This window comes from Corvus kubaryi, unplaced genomic scaffold (genome assembly GCF_017639235.1).
Source record: "Corvus kubaryi isolate FWS band 111438036 unplaced genomic scaffold, C.kubaryi_AGA036_p1.0 37249, whole genome shotgun sequence".
NCBI lineage: Eukaryota > Metazoa > Chordata > Aves > Passeriformes > Corvidae > Corvus > Corvus kubaryi.
Genome location: NW_024581072.1, coordinates 3,169,334 through 3,183,930, shown reverse-complemented (window position 1 = coordinate 3,183,930; position 14,597 = coordinate 3,169,334). Strand labels below are relative to the sequence as shown.

The window sequence follows — 14,597 nt, the reverse complement described above, 5'->3', positions numbered from 1 at the left end:
CACTGCAGTCCTGTTGTGGACTGTTGTTTGTGCCACACTGCACACATATGATGTCTTGTTGTGACATCATGAGCAAGCACTTGGCTGCTGAAGCTATACATGACTTCATGACTTTGTTCCAAAAGAACAATGCTGCTTAGTCTTGTCTGAGATAATGAGGCTGCCACAGTAACTCTCTTCTGCACAAAGCTGATGAGAATGGTGGACTTCCCAATGATACAATAACATTTTCAGAAATTCAAAGAAGAAATTCTAGCTCCTTGGGACTCAGCAAAGCTTTACCCAAAATGTTCAGAGTTAGGCTTTTAACATTTCAGCACTAGCAGGTCTTTTACAGTTGATTTTTTTTTTTTGGTGGTGGGGGAGGAGGGAAGCTACATCAGTGGTGAGGACATTGCTCAGAAAACTCTCCTGTCCCGTGGGAATTGCTAAGCTCACTTTTATATCTCTTATGTATAGGAATCAAGAGGCAAGCAGAATAAAAGCAAAACTCAGCTTGAAAGCACAGAGTGAAATCCATTGAAATATTAAGCAAGCTCCTCTTTCCTCAGGCCAAACTCATCCATTAACCCGAAACAGTCTTCAGAGACAGGCTTTTCATTCCAATGCTGTTTCCAACCGCATTTTGCATTTTCATCTCTGTGGCACATTTTATAGTATGAAACAGCAAAATTTACCCATCCATAATAAAAGGTTACTGCCCCACCTTCCAAATTCAATTCCCTGTTCAATTGCTGACAAGCTCTGTAACTGAATAGGTCAGTGTCTCATTATCATGTACAAAACATCAAAAAATGTATTTAAAAACACAGATGTTTAAATTCTGGGAGTATTAGTAGAAAAAAACCCAGATGGATCTTTGTTAAGAGAGAAGAGTGATGCTGTAGAGGAGCAAGGCAAGGCACACAAGAACCAGAGAAAATTATATGCTATTCAGTATTATAAAAGATTTCTAGCAGGGAGAAAAGTCTTACTTCTATACTCATATCTCATCACAGAGATGATGGATTTACTAGGCAGCAAGACTTTGTGGTGATCCTCCTGTGAAAAACAAGCAAGGACAATGTCATCTCCTGTATGTGTAAACTTCTGATTTCTTCTGTGACTGGAGTAAAAGGTGTTGAAGCAGGCTGGGCGTTTATTTAGTGTAGGAATCCAGGCAGCATTGGGAACAACACAAGAAAGCACCATTAGCAGATATTTATTTAATTTAATTACATCTTATCACTGAAGTCATATACATGTCAATTACCTGGTGGCTACTATTTGAAGCAAAAAATCTAAGTTCTAGCAACCTTAGCAGACAGACCAAGAGGTAAACATCAGTATTGATGGAAGGATGGTGATCACCATAGTGATACTATTAGGTTAAGTAATGTTATTATAAGATTGCTTGTTCATTTAAGATTTATTACATATGTATTTCGATTTTTTTCCAGTTATATGAAAATTTACCATGAGGATATCTTGAGTTTGTCAGCTGATGACAGTATCAAAGAAAGGCAATTCCACTGATGCTATAACTGTGGTTTGTGGGTGTCTATATTTTAAACAGATGATTTCCAAACAAGCAGAGTTCTTTAAGCTGAAACAGCTACATGCACATTCACTTGGGGGAATAGATGTTTCCTATTATACACAACCAAGAGATTTCCATGCTGTAGTATCTGTACTAGAGAACCTGCCCAGTTCCTCACCATGCTGAACACATAAATAAACTCTGAGCAATTGCAGTCCCTTGTCATGCAAAAAGAAAAAAGAACACTAGTAAAAATATTTCCCTGTCTGAACTCAGAAAGAAAGAAATTAAGATAATAACTGAAAGTATATACATACAACAGAATTTGAGGCCATTGTTATATAAATTCTTTTTCAGTCCCTCAACATAACACCACAAATATTCTTCTGACAGCAACTCCTAGAATTCCTCAGATTAAAACCACCACCACAAAATCATTCAATATAACACTGTATCAGCTCAGGACACCTATGGGACAAACCTGCATGATAAAGCTTAAAATAATTAGAAATTGAAACATTTATCAGTAAGGCCATCATCTGCGGCCTGAATTCACATGACTTCCTGTGGGAGCTGTAAGACTCCACCTTGGTGGCTCACAACAAGCTTGGGAATAACTCTCCCTTTAGATTTTCTTTACATGAGGACGCTATTCTGCTGGACCTGACAACATCAGCATCAGTGAAGTGATTAATGAAGAGTCTGATCCTGTCAATACAAAATAAAGAAGAAGAAGAAGAAGAAAAAAGAAAACACACAAAAAGGGCAAGAAATTTGGACTGAGCTGTAAAAGTAGACATCCAAAGCTTCCTTCTCTCAGACCAAGCACCTCTGGTTATTATCAAAAACCTTTAAGTACAGGTGGAAGTCTTGGGATTTCTTAAACTGAGAAAAAATCCCTTCCTGTTAATATAAAAAAAATATCATCCCTTCCTTCTTGAGCCACAGGTACAAGCTGTAAAGCACCTGAAGACAAAAAAGTTCACTTTTTCTGCAAAAGACTTGTGAGATTCCTGAAAAGTATGAGAATGGGTGACTGACCCCTGCAATGGAGGAAGGCCCAGAGGAGATGGGCAAGAATGATATGCTGAAGGAAGAATGTAAGGAAAAACAACGAATTGTCATAAAGATGAAATTATCTCAGCGCAAGAGGGGCTGGATAGAAAACTTTGCTTTAGGAATACAGCTGCATCATGCAGTCCTAAGATCAAATAAACAGCCTTCCCTGAAACAATTAGTCAAGAGTAATGTTTTCCTAAGCTAACCAGGCCAGCGTGGGAGGGTAGTCTGTATGTGACCGAGCCCAATATAAAGTATAGAAACTACACAACTCAAAAAATCAGTTTAGAAGGCAGTAACTGGCTTGAGCTGGTGTAACATGCATATTTCTTCCCAGTAACTGTGAGGACACAGTGTCATGACAGCAAGCATTTAGAGACCAGTAATAGGAATTTGCACAGTGTATCTGAATTGTGATTCCACTGCATATTGCAGCTGCTATATTGTGATTGTGCTGCAATTCCAGTATATTGCTGTAACATTCTGCTGAATCAAAGTCCTGGATACATCTGTGAGAACTTGGTTAGAGAGTACTGGACTATGGATGCAGGCTACTAAATAAGCCCAACACAAAAGACGACACCATTACTGGAAGCAAGACCTCTTCCTTTTTCTGGATTACCTGTTCCAGGTCATTGAATTGAAGAGCTCTCAGTAGAAAGTCACACATCTTTCATAGCCTCAAATACTGAAGCATTGGTTCTTCTACAGATAGCTGGTACAGCCTCAGACTCTCCATATTTAATGGTCACATCCAATGAAACCTGAAAGGAAATGAAAAGCCTGCCTGATTTGCTCAAGACCTCCATGAACTTCAAAAAAACAGTCAAACCAAACAAACACTCTACTGACTGGTCTGATAGTGTTTTCCATACTCATCCCTAACTAAAAGACCACTGGAACCAATTAAGAGACAGAGGACAATCACTTTTCAGAAGTTCCTAGAACGTGTGAGCCCAGGCCCTACAATCTATTTGCCCTGTACGATAGGAGGAGGCACCTACAGGAGGATCAATGGCTCATTTTGCACAACGAAAAGCCTGACGCTCAATGCAAAATGAACTCACCCTGGCACGACTGTGGACAGACTTAATTAATAATTTAGTTATGACAATGTAATGTAACTATTCTCAAGAGAGGTACTTGAACCTTTCCTTCTCAGTAACTGATTTAAATGTTTTCTTTAACTTAGGAATATTTAAGACGACTTGTCTCGAGTTAGTCATAGCAGATTAAACAGCAACTTCGCAACACATTTGTTTGCCCATTTTTAAACTCTTTCAGCCTATATGACACTGTAAGGCCTGCCTAATTTTGTGCAATAAAATGCTGCAGTTCTATCAAAGATCTCTATGTAAAGATATAATTTCCATTGAAAGCATTGAACAAGTGCAAAGGGAAATCTCTAAGAGCAATTACTGTCATATTTTTGAGTCAGGTATCCTGTTTTTCTGTTTCTCATTTATAAACAAATCATTATCATGGCAGAGTATGGTAAATAAACTGCTGTGCTTAAAACAGCAGGAGTTACGTACCTGAACTTGCAGTCATCAACATGCTTCAGCAGATTGTGTTTTGGTTGTTAAAATTAGACTATAGCTCACCCCCTTCCACCCTGCCAAAGCCACCTGATGAAGGTGTAAGCTGTCAGGAAACAAATAAGCCTATGGACTAAAACCTAAAACAGATCTCAGGAAATAAAGAAAGGAAAAGGGCAACTAGGAATAACTGCCTGGGTCCAGAAAATCAAGTAGCAGGAGAAGTCCTTAGGAATGTAGTCAGGAACTGTTGAGGTTTTAGTTTTACCCAAGCAACTCTTTTCCTCTTCTGTTTCCTTCATTCAGAGTGGGACTTGCTTTGCACTTTCTTCAGCTGCAAGAGAACTTCTTCATGAGTGACACAGGACACCAAAGCCCTAATTCCTAAGAGAGCTGAAGGAAAATAGAATGTCAGCAAGACAGAAGATTTCTTGGACATTTTGATTTCCTTAATTTGCTGCCACAGTTTTTAATACCATGCCAGTGACAACGTAGACAAGGTGGTAAATGGAAATGCAGGAGTAAACAGAGCAGTGACAAAGAACTCCCTCAGTATGACAAGAAGTAATTCAAGTATTTAGCTATTCAATTTTTTTCCCATAAAACATACTTCTGAGTTTGAAAAGTCCCAGTTAGACAGGGAAATCTAATACTTTGCAGAGGTGTAAGAAGAAAAAAAGCAAACACTACACATAAATCAGATACCCTGCTGCAGCAAAAGGAGAATTGGGGAAACAGGGAGAAGTAAGCCAAAACTTTTTAGAAGTGGCTCCAATTCCTATCTGTTGAAGCATCTGCCCATTTCAAAATAAATCTGTCTATAATTCAAGGATGGGACATTTTTTGCCAATTTTACTATTTTCTAACTTGCTTGAATTACTCAGTTTATAAAACAGGCTTCAGTGAAACGTATTTAAACAAATGCCAGCTACTGCACACACACTTGAACAACCACATGCCATTCTACAATTCCAACCTCTGCTTTTTAATTCCCAATCACATCTTTTCAGAGACATTTATGAAATTGGTGCTAGTGCAGGTACCATTTGTGGCCAATGCAAACAGTAATTGTTGCAGACCTCTTTAACGGATGATTGCGTGGATGTAACAAATCCCATAAGAGGAAATTTTAACACATGCTTGGGGAACATATTGTGCTTATTAGCTAGAATTCTTTTCCTAGCCTTGCCAGTAGCAGAGAGCCTTCATCTTCTCTTTCTATACTGCTACCAAACAAGAGAGATTGTGAAAGAGTGGGTAGGGTGCAGTGCAGAAAAGTCAATTGCTAAAAGAAAATCAGTTGTTTCTGTGCCAGTCTTTTTTCCCCACTTCAGAGCTCTGTAGTACCGAGCACCCTCATGGGTCTAATAAATTCCACACCTAGCCCTGACATGACTACATCAGGAGTTAACACGACTTTTTTTTAAAGGAAAAAAAAATAGCTGCTGAAGAAGGAATTCAAGCCTGTTGTCAGAATAGGCTGCACCTCTTCTTAGAAAAATCCTCTGGTAAGAAGAAAGCATGACCATTGGGCAGCAGTCCCCTCCTCAGCATGTTACTTCCAAAACAGTCCAGACAAGGAATAATCAACCCCCTCAACAGAAGAAACATTTATTTGAGTCAGCTGTTAAATCAACTTCACCAACGCAAATAGCTTAAAGAAAAAAGAACTCCACACACCAGCTGTCTATCAGTGTACCTTAAATCTACCTTGCAGACTTAGTTTTGTTGGGCCACCTTCCTGAAGGGTTATGAAGCTAAAACACCCAAAGGAAAGGCCCAACAAGCACAGCAGCCAAAGCATAAGGTGGGGGGAAACAGGGAACCTTGGCCAAGGTGGAAGGAAATGGTGCTGAACATCAAGAGTAGGATTCAGAAGCAGCTGACATAATGCTCATTGCACCCAGAGGAGAGGATTTACTTCTCCTCATGCCCCACTTTTGGCCGTGTCTTTAACTTGTATCAGGCGCGGTAGTATTGGCCTCCACTGCCTCTCCACTATGAGCCAAACCTGCTGCTTTAGTGAGCTGAAGTGCCCCACAGAAGGGTGCAACCAGCACCAGAACTGGAGGACATAAGAAGGGTGGCAGCAGGAGTACGAGTACACAACCAAGTGGGGGGGGCAGACGCAGGTGGCAAGGGGTGTGGTACTGCAGCAATCCACTGTGCCTCAGGAAGTCACACTTGAAATTCCTGAAGAGTAAGAGAGGGTATTCTGCAGAGAAAATAGACACAATCTGCTATCTGGTCACACATGCCAACAGCATAGCAACAGTTTTTTAAACGTCTTTTCCTTGTCACTTTTGAATTTTACCAATTTTAAACACAAAGTGTAACAGCAACAAGACTTGGGAACCCAACATCTAAACAAGGAAACTAGTAGAAAATAAAAATGCAAAATGTCTGTTGGGGAAGATGGAACAGGAAAACCTTGGAAATATGATTGCCTGACAAAAGATTTTGGGAATATGAAAACTACAGGCAACATCGAAATGAAAGCCACTTTTGAAATACCAGGTCTTAGTTACTGAACAACTAGAAAACAATGGTATGGCCACTGAAGTAATCCCCTCTTGATGAAACAATACCCTCTGCTTGCAGGCAGGTCCAAGGGTCAGAGCAGACCCTACTAGCTCAGCAGAAGGGGTCCAAAGAGTAGTTTTTAGAAGTTAAGATGTAACACTCTATGGTAATATAAGGACTCTTATAGGCTGTATGTAAATGCTATAGGATTTGTATCTTGTATTAGATTGGTTAGTGACAATTAGAATATTCAGTACAGAAGATGATTTATTGTATTGTAACCAGGACTTCAGACATTCTGATTCTCTCTCTTCTTCTCTATTCCTCTCTTCCACTTCTACTTACTTCCACTCTTGCTCTTACACCCTCTCTCTCTCTCACCTGCTTACTCTCTTGGGCCTGCTCAGAGCTGAGTCTAGCAGCTCTGAGCAGTGCCCCAATACCCACGCCCTTTACAATAAACCGACTGTGTCCCAAGACCTGCCTATAGAGATCTCCATCCATCTACGTCCGCCCGGTCCCGACTGGACCCTGAACCCCGAAACCCGTAACCTACAATGTCAAGACAATTTTGGAAAAATCCTGGGAAAAGAGAAGAGAGGGCAATTAAAAATCTAACACACCATTTGCTTTTCAAATTTTTAATTAGGTATAATAAATGTACACAAAAGGAAGCATCAGCATTTTTGTTCATTTTAAGTGTATGATACGGTAGGGAAAATAGACACATGGCATGAGTGAGGTCAGAAGTATCAAGACTGGTTTGAAACATTTCAAAATGTCATGCTAACGGGATATTAAGGGAAGCTTTTAAAGCCATCATGAACAAGGCTTGTTTAACATCAGAGCTAGAACCCACATTGCATAAAAGTTTGACACAGATTTCAATTTTCTTCATGTCTTGTATATCCAGGAATTTCAGCTGTGAAGCCTAAATTAGGGTTAGCCATTTTCTCTCATTTTGAATGAGTTCATTGACGAAATAAATTATTAGACGGTAAGTGCAAACTGCTGCACTGCTTTGTCATGCTTAACCTATTACTAGAAAGAGTCTTAATAAGGCTGAGTAAGAGGCAGCAGCATTTGAGATATTATAAACCAGTCTAGCACCAAGCAACTCCAAAGTCTAGTTCCCTATTTGCCCTTTGGTGGATGCCCTTTGGGGAGTGAAAAAAGGAAAGAAAGAAAACCACTGCATACTGCAAAGCCATAAATATCTGATTCCCTGGAAAAAGAAAAAACTTACTTCATTTCCTGAAGCTACACATGGTCGACATGTGTTATTGACACATGAAATTATGCAAAATAATTTCAAAACCAAGGACGACACTTGACCAGTTACAGTGTTTATGAGTAGATGACCCTACAACACACTGAACTGTGTATTACCAGTATACTTTTGCAAGCAGTCACTGTAAACAGTACATTGTCTTATTGACCCTGCCAACAGTGCAGTAACATACGCGTTCAGTTCAGCCCTGCACTTCAGGACTATTTTTAAGTGCCCTCAAAACAAAAGACGCTTCTACGGCTCTCGTTAGCTATGCTAATGAATTCTTCTCATCACCCTCAAAACACACATGTGGCAAACAGTTACTCCAAAAGAAGAGGTTCATTTACATACCTCACCCAAAGGGATCTAGGAATTAGACTTTTTGCAGTGCTTCAAATGCATAGCAAACTGAAGTTGGAAGTTTTCCCAGACTGAAATGTGCATCTTATCTATCTTTCTGCAGCACTTGCAGATGTTAGCTGACCTAATTCTGTTCTTTCTAAAATCAGTGAAAACTACTTACTGGGGATTACCAAAGCCAACATTAGAAGTCTTGACAAAGCACTAGGTGTACAACCACCCAAATTTCACTCTCAGCCAGATTCAGTTCCCATCCCCTGTAAGTATAAGACAGACATCATTAAAAACAAAGTAAATTTCTTTGTGTCTTCAATCTTGCATCTTTTCCTTCTGGAAGCAATTCAGATTTTGTAAATTAATTGCATATTCTAATTCTGAGATGCTTGCATCTTCAATATATTAAAAGTGTATCAAACTGAAATGACAATGAAGAAAAAATATCTTATTTGTATGACTGCTTAATTACTGTTATAGAATTCTAGAGAGTCTTACATACAGAATTAGAAAGAATTTAGTTTTTAAACTAAATTTCTTGGCCTACCAAAGTGAAAACAGATGTTCTTGACTTCTAGGCAGGTACTTCTACGATTTCAAAATAGTCATTAGGCAGAATCACATAGCCTTTTCCTGCCAATATGTCTTTTTCTTTCTGAAACTGAACAATTTCTCTCAGTTTTTCAATCTGTCTTTCCTGACGCCGGCATCGCTGTTGCGCTGTCTTGAGCTTCTTCCGCAGTTTTTCAACTTGTTCCTCCAGCTGTTGAATTCTTTTTCGCTGATGAACTGTATCCTCTACGGTATAGTTATGATCACAAAAAACAGCAAGATTGCTGGGGGTCTGGAGAGGGGGCATCAATAATCCAATACTTGGATCTACAAATCTGGCATCTATTTGAGACAAGTGAAAAGAAGGAGTTGATGGAGACGGTGCCAGTACTGGAGCTGCTGGTGGTGGTGGTGGTGGCGGAGGCGGTGGTGGCGGTGGCAGTGGAGGAGGTGGCAGTGGATCTTCTGGCTGCTCTGCAAATTCCTCAGACTAGAAAGAACAAGACAAAAATGTACATTTAATGCTTAACATTGCTTACAACTCAACTCCCGTATAATAACCCCAGAACAAACTGAATAACCAGGTTTTAAATTAATAAAATAAATTTCAAAGCCAAGATTTCAAAAACTGGCAAACATTTCCGGGCCTGCTTTGTCTGGCTTCTCAACTGGACATATTTTAAAGCAGCTTCATTTTAAGGTCTCTTTGAAACTCAAGCCCTTAATGTCTAAACACTTCTTTTGATGAGCAGATTTTTGAAATCTATATCCACAATTACCTAAGAAGCAAGAACACAGGCTGCAATTCCATAAAACAGAGTTCAGATGACCTAGTAACTCATCACTGCCATCCCCATTCCCCTTTGGCCCTCCTTCTTTCTGCTGTGTCACATCACTTTGTAATTGAGCCTATCAGCTAACTTAATCAAAAACACATCAGAAGCAGACAATCTTCTGCTGAGGTAGAATAAGGGTCAACTACTGAGCAGGCTGATAGGCTGGCAGCGCGGAGAGATAGACACAGCAACACCAGTCTTCTCAATAACTGGAAGGGACTCTGTCACTGGCTCTGGGCTGCAGCATAAGGGCTTGGTTGCAAGAGACATCACGAACCAAAATAAACAGTTCTTCAACAGCAAAGCTGCCCTCTCATCTTTGGTATTTACTCTTTGCTCAAACATAGTTGCTAAAATGACAGAAAGCTGTTCAATCTCCCACTATCACTGCATATATTTTCTGTCCATTACTAAATGTCAAAGCAATGCAACACAAAGTATGACCTACACCTGCCCTGATATGTGGAAGAAGTGAGAATCATGGATTCATAGAATGGTTTGGGTTGGAACGGACCCTAAAGATCATCCCGTGTCAACACCCCTCTGTCATGGGCAGGGACACCTTTCACTAGACCAGGATGCTCAGAGCCCCATCCAACCTGACCTTGAACACTTCTGGGGATGGAGCATTCACAGTTTCTCTGGGCAACCTGTTCCAGTGCCTCACCACCCTCACAGTAGAGAATTTTTACCTAATATCTAATTTGAACCTGCCCTCTTGCAGTTTAAGGCCATTCTCCCTTGGCCTGTCACTATCTGCCCTTGTAAAAAAGTCCCTTTCCAGCCTTCTTGTAGGCCCTTTTTAGGTACTGGAAATTTGTTATGAGGTTTCCACACCTTCTCTTCCCCAGGCTGAACATCTCCAATTTTTTCAGCCTGTGTCTCTAAGAGGGGTGCTCCATCCTCTGATCATCTTCCTGGCCTTCTCTGGACTGACTCCAACAGGTCCCTGTCCTTCCTGTGCTGGGACCCCAGAGCTGGATGCAGTGTTCCAGGTGGGGTCTCACCAGAGCAGAGCAGAGGGGCAGAATCCCCTCCCTCCCCTGCTGCCCACGCTGCTTTGGATGCGGCCCAGGACTGGCCTTGTGGGCTGTGAGCTCACACTGCCAGGTTATGTTAAGAAACAGGACTGCATAGCTGGCAGATGGAATGGACAGGGGAGAAGCACAGCTCCGCCTTTTGGCAGCAGCAAAATATCAGTTGGCTCAACTCCACTGCAGGGTTTCTTTTGCAGATAAAACTGCATGTTTTATCACATTGCTCTTAATAGGTCCACTTGTACAGTTCAGGACAACACAGATCGCAAACCACTTGAGTATAGGCCAGAGCATAGAATCAGACTCTTTCTTCGCCAAAGGAATCCAGTATAATTCAGAAATGCTTCTGTGCACACGTTGATTGAAAAAGCACTGTTGAAAAAAAAGAGCTTGCAAATTGTCTGTTAAAAAGAAAGCTTAAAACATTCTCAGTAAAAGAGGCACTGAAACAATTTTCTACCTACCCACCAGTTGCCAACACTATTAGTACGAAGAAAAGCATAAGGACTGGGAAAATGTTGATTTGAAGAACAGCCAACAGTCCTCACCATCAGAACATCAAGCTCATCAGATCTGAAGGTCATATCATTAAGTTCCTTGGCTTAACATGCAAACAAGATCGTATTAGATGTTTGGGTGTCTAACTGTCCCTCATACAAACTACAACTTGGCAGACAATAACTGAAAAGGCAGTTTAGTGATTAGTATTGAAGGCAAGTGGTGATTGGCATTAAAGGGAAATTTAATATGCACTCAAAAGTAACTGATCACATGAAAATACAAAACCAGCCAACTATCAGTCTTATTTCTCAGTTATAAAAAACTGCTGCTGTTAGCCTATTCACATATGAATATCCTAAAGAACTTGACCCTTTCAGCTGTCACTATCAAATTTTTCTACAAAAAAATAAACCCTACAAGGCAAAGATAAAGCCAGCAAAAAGAAACTCATTCTTGCTGGAAACAAAAGCAAAAATCAGATCACTGCTGGACTGCTTAATACACAGAGACTATTTGAAGCTACAGAGCATACGCTACCTCTATATACAAATTACTATTGTCACAACGTATCACAGAGAACAGATCTTTGGTATCACTGTGACATCACCAGTGACTTCTAATTACTTCTTCCAGGCAATAAATACTTCTCCTAACACATAAGTAAAGAAAAATATAGCAAATTACATTGCGCAAAAGAAAAAAATAATTTTCAAAATTTTTCAAAATACAAAATTCACTGTATTTCAAAATCAGTGTGGATTCAACTTCAAAACAACCACTACTATTCTTTGTTATTACATTGTTACCTGAAGATATGTGGCAGCTTATTCAAAAGTGCCACGAGACAAAGAAGAATAGAACTAAATCCTACAGAATTAAAAGGCACTCACTCTTCTGTGTTTTTGTAGATCCAGGTATGACAGTGAAATTGGGAACGTGGCTCACTACTAATCCTGCTGCACCAACAGTACTTTTGCAGACTACCCTATACACCCATTCAGCTTTCAGACTGTAAAAAAATTTGCAAGTATTTTACACACAATGAAGAAAATGTGTATTAGACAGATAAGCAAGGAAGTGTAATCGAACAAAAAACACAGCCGTATTTCCCTGTAAATTGTCCATCTCCTTATTTTTACATTGTTTATATTCTCTTATCTGTTACTAGCCACTTTTCATTTTTCAAATGCATTGCCTTTTTATTTCTGCAGCAATCCAATATTGTATATAAATAGAAAAATTGAACAAGAAAAATCTGAATTTTCCTCTGTGAACTTCATCCCATTTCAATCTTTTGCTCCCTAGACCTATTGTATCTATCACTGTCTCCTTTACCACTTTCTCTATGGGACAGCGATGAGAGAGCAGATATTTTATATCCTTTAAAGGAGTTAAAAATCAACCTTTTCCATTCTTGTCTTGAAGTTATTACATCAAGGAGGAAGAACTTGCAAGTGAGTTGCATCTCACAGTAAATTGCTCTAGTGGCACAGCGAAGGAAAGAATACCTCACACAGAAAACTCTACCATCAGAAGTCAGGGACTAGTCTGGCTTTTGAACACAAGGTCAAGGCAAGACAGAGGTGGTCTCAGGACAGACAGACAGCAGGTGCAGGTAAGGTTCTGCCGCTCACTTTTAACTTTGCAAAGCCAGAGGGCCTCCTCTTAAGAGGACAGTGAAGTTTCAGTTAACATCCACCATCTCTTCAAGGCTAGCAGTAGCCATCAGCCATGGGAAGAGAATAATGCCATTTGCAAGCATTAATGAAGGCTCTCTCAGACTCCAAATATGCAGGAAATGCTGTAGAACAGCTCAACTACAGGGCAGTATCTTCTTACTTTGCTGCCATTCCATTTAATTCAGCACATGGATGCTGAATTAAAGGGACACATGAGCAGGTCAGAGCCAGAGTCTGCCTGTACAACACTGTGCACTCCAAAGTCTCGGACAGCCTCACAGAAAACAAGAAAAGCTGTTAGAGGTGTTTCAGTCACCACAGCCTTCCTAGTGACCCCACGTACACACCCTCAGCACCCTGCCAGCCTTCATCCTTCCCAGACTGTATCCGTCCCAGACTGCACCCTCTCCCTGCTCGCTGCCCTGCCACGCTGCAACCAGTGACACGCACAACGCGTTGCGGCACCTGCAGCCATGGGTGCTTTCGGTTTACCTTTTCACCGGGTTCAGTGTAACAAAATATTGTGGGCACAGCATTCTCTTTTAGGAGCTTGTTATTGCACTCCCTCTTAAAGCAATCGGGGGTAAAGTGTTCTGAGCAAATGCTGCTGTACTTGGTCGGCTTGAAGTTTTTCCTCTTAACAGCAGCTTCCCACTTCTTGCAAAGATCGGGTCTTGTAAGAGGAAACCTGCAAGTAAGAGGTACTTTCAGCTTTTCTGGAAAGCGTTATAACCCGGGGGCTCATGGCCAGAGCCAAACCCCTCCTGCCCCCCAGCAGGGGGTGGTCTCAGCCCGCTCTCGCTCTGAAACAGGCAGCTCAGAGGATCCCGTCCCTTGGCTTTCCCCAGGGAGCCGCCGAGAGGGGCGGGCGAGGCCACGAACAGACACATCCATCCATCCATCCATCCATCCATCCATCCACCCATCCATCCGTCCGTCGACACTCGCTCGCCCGCCCGCCCGCGCGCACTACCTCTCGGCTCCCCGCGAACCTCGCGCGCGCGGCCCCGCGCTGGCCCCGCCCCCGGGCGCGACCCCGCCCCGGCGCCCGCGCGCGCTCACTTGTGGAAGGAGATGGGCTTCTCTTTGTCGTATCGGTTCCGGCAGCGGTAGGCGGAACAGGACTGCACCATCCCGCCCAGCCCCGCGGCCGCCGCGGCGCGGCCTCCGTGGGGACGGGCGAGCCGGCGGGGCGCCGCGAACTCACCGCCGGGCACCCATGCTTCCCCCGCCTCCCGCGGCCCCCCCGCACGCCCGTGACCCTCCGGAGAGGGACGGGAACGGGACGCGCGGCCTCTCCCAACTCCAAGATGGCGGCGCCAGCTTCAACGGAAACTCTCGCGGTAGTGGCGCGCACCGCGCTCCGCCCACTGGGCGCGTCGGCGCGCGGGGTGGAGGCGGAGCTTTGTTTGGCGGGCCCTCCAATCCAGCCGCCTCCTTTCCCTCGCTCCGCCCCCTTCTCGGGGCCCTGCTCCGCCCGCACCCCCGCACCCACAGCCGGGCCGCACCGCTCACACCCCCCCGCACCCACAGCCGGGCAGTGACCCCCACACCCCCTGCGCCCACAGCCGGGCAGCGCCGCCCACACCCCCCATCATGCGCAGCTGGGCAGCGCTGTCCACCCCCTCCCGCATCCACAACAGGGCAGTGCCTCTCCCCCCCGTATCCACAGCTGGGCAGCGCCTCCCGCCCCGCATCCACAGCTGGGCAGCGCCTCCCGCCCCGC

General features: G+C 42.8%; 1 protein-coding gene and 1 long non-coding RNA gene across 2 annotated transcripts; both read right to left on the bottom strand.

Moving 5' to 3' along the window:
* Window positions 1-7,264: 7,264 nt before the first annotated feature.
* Window positions 7,265-14,211, bottom strand: THAP1 (THAP domain containing 1). The gene is made up of 3 exons (XM_042023463.1): window positions 13,934-14,211; window positions 13,364-13,559; window positions 7,265-9,308 (listed from the first exon to the last, which is right to left on the bottom strand). The coding sequence occupies exons 1-3, from the start codon at window positions 14,002-14,004 to the stop codon at window positions 8,841-8,843; spliced, it is 735 nt and encodes a 244-aa protein (XP_041879397.1). The 5' UTR covers window positions 14,005-14,211; the 3' UTR covers window positions 7,265-8,840.
* LOC121662377 lies at window positions 10,454-12,181 on the bottom strand. The gene is made up of 2 exons (XR_006015268.1): window positions 12,083-12,181; window positions 10,454-11,292 (listed from the first exon to the last, which is right to left on the bottom strand). It is a non-coding gene; the product is annotated as an uncharacterized LOC121662377 (long non-coding RNA).
* Window positions 14,212-14,597: the final 386 nt, after the last annotated feature.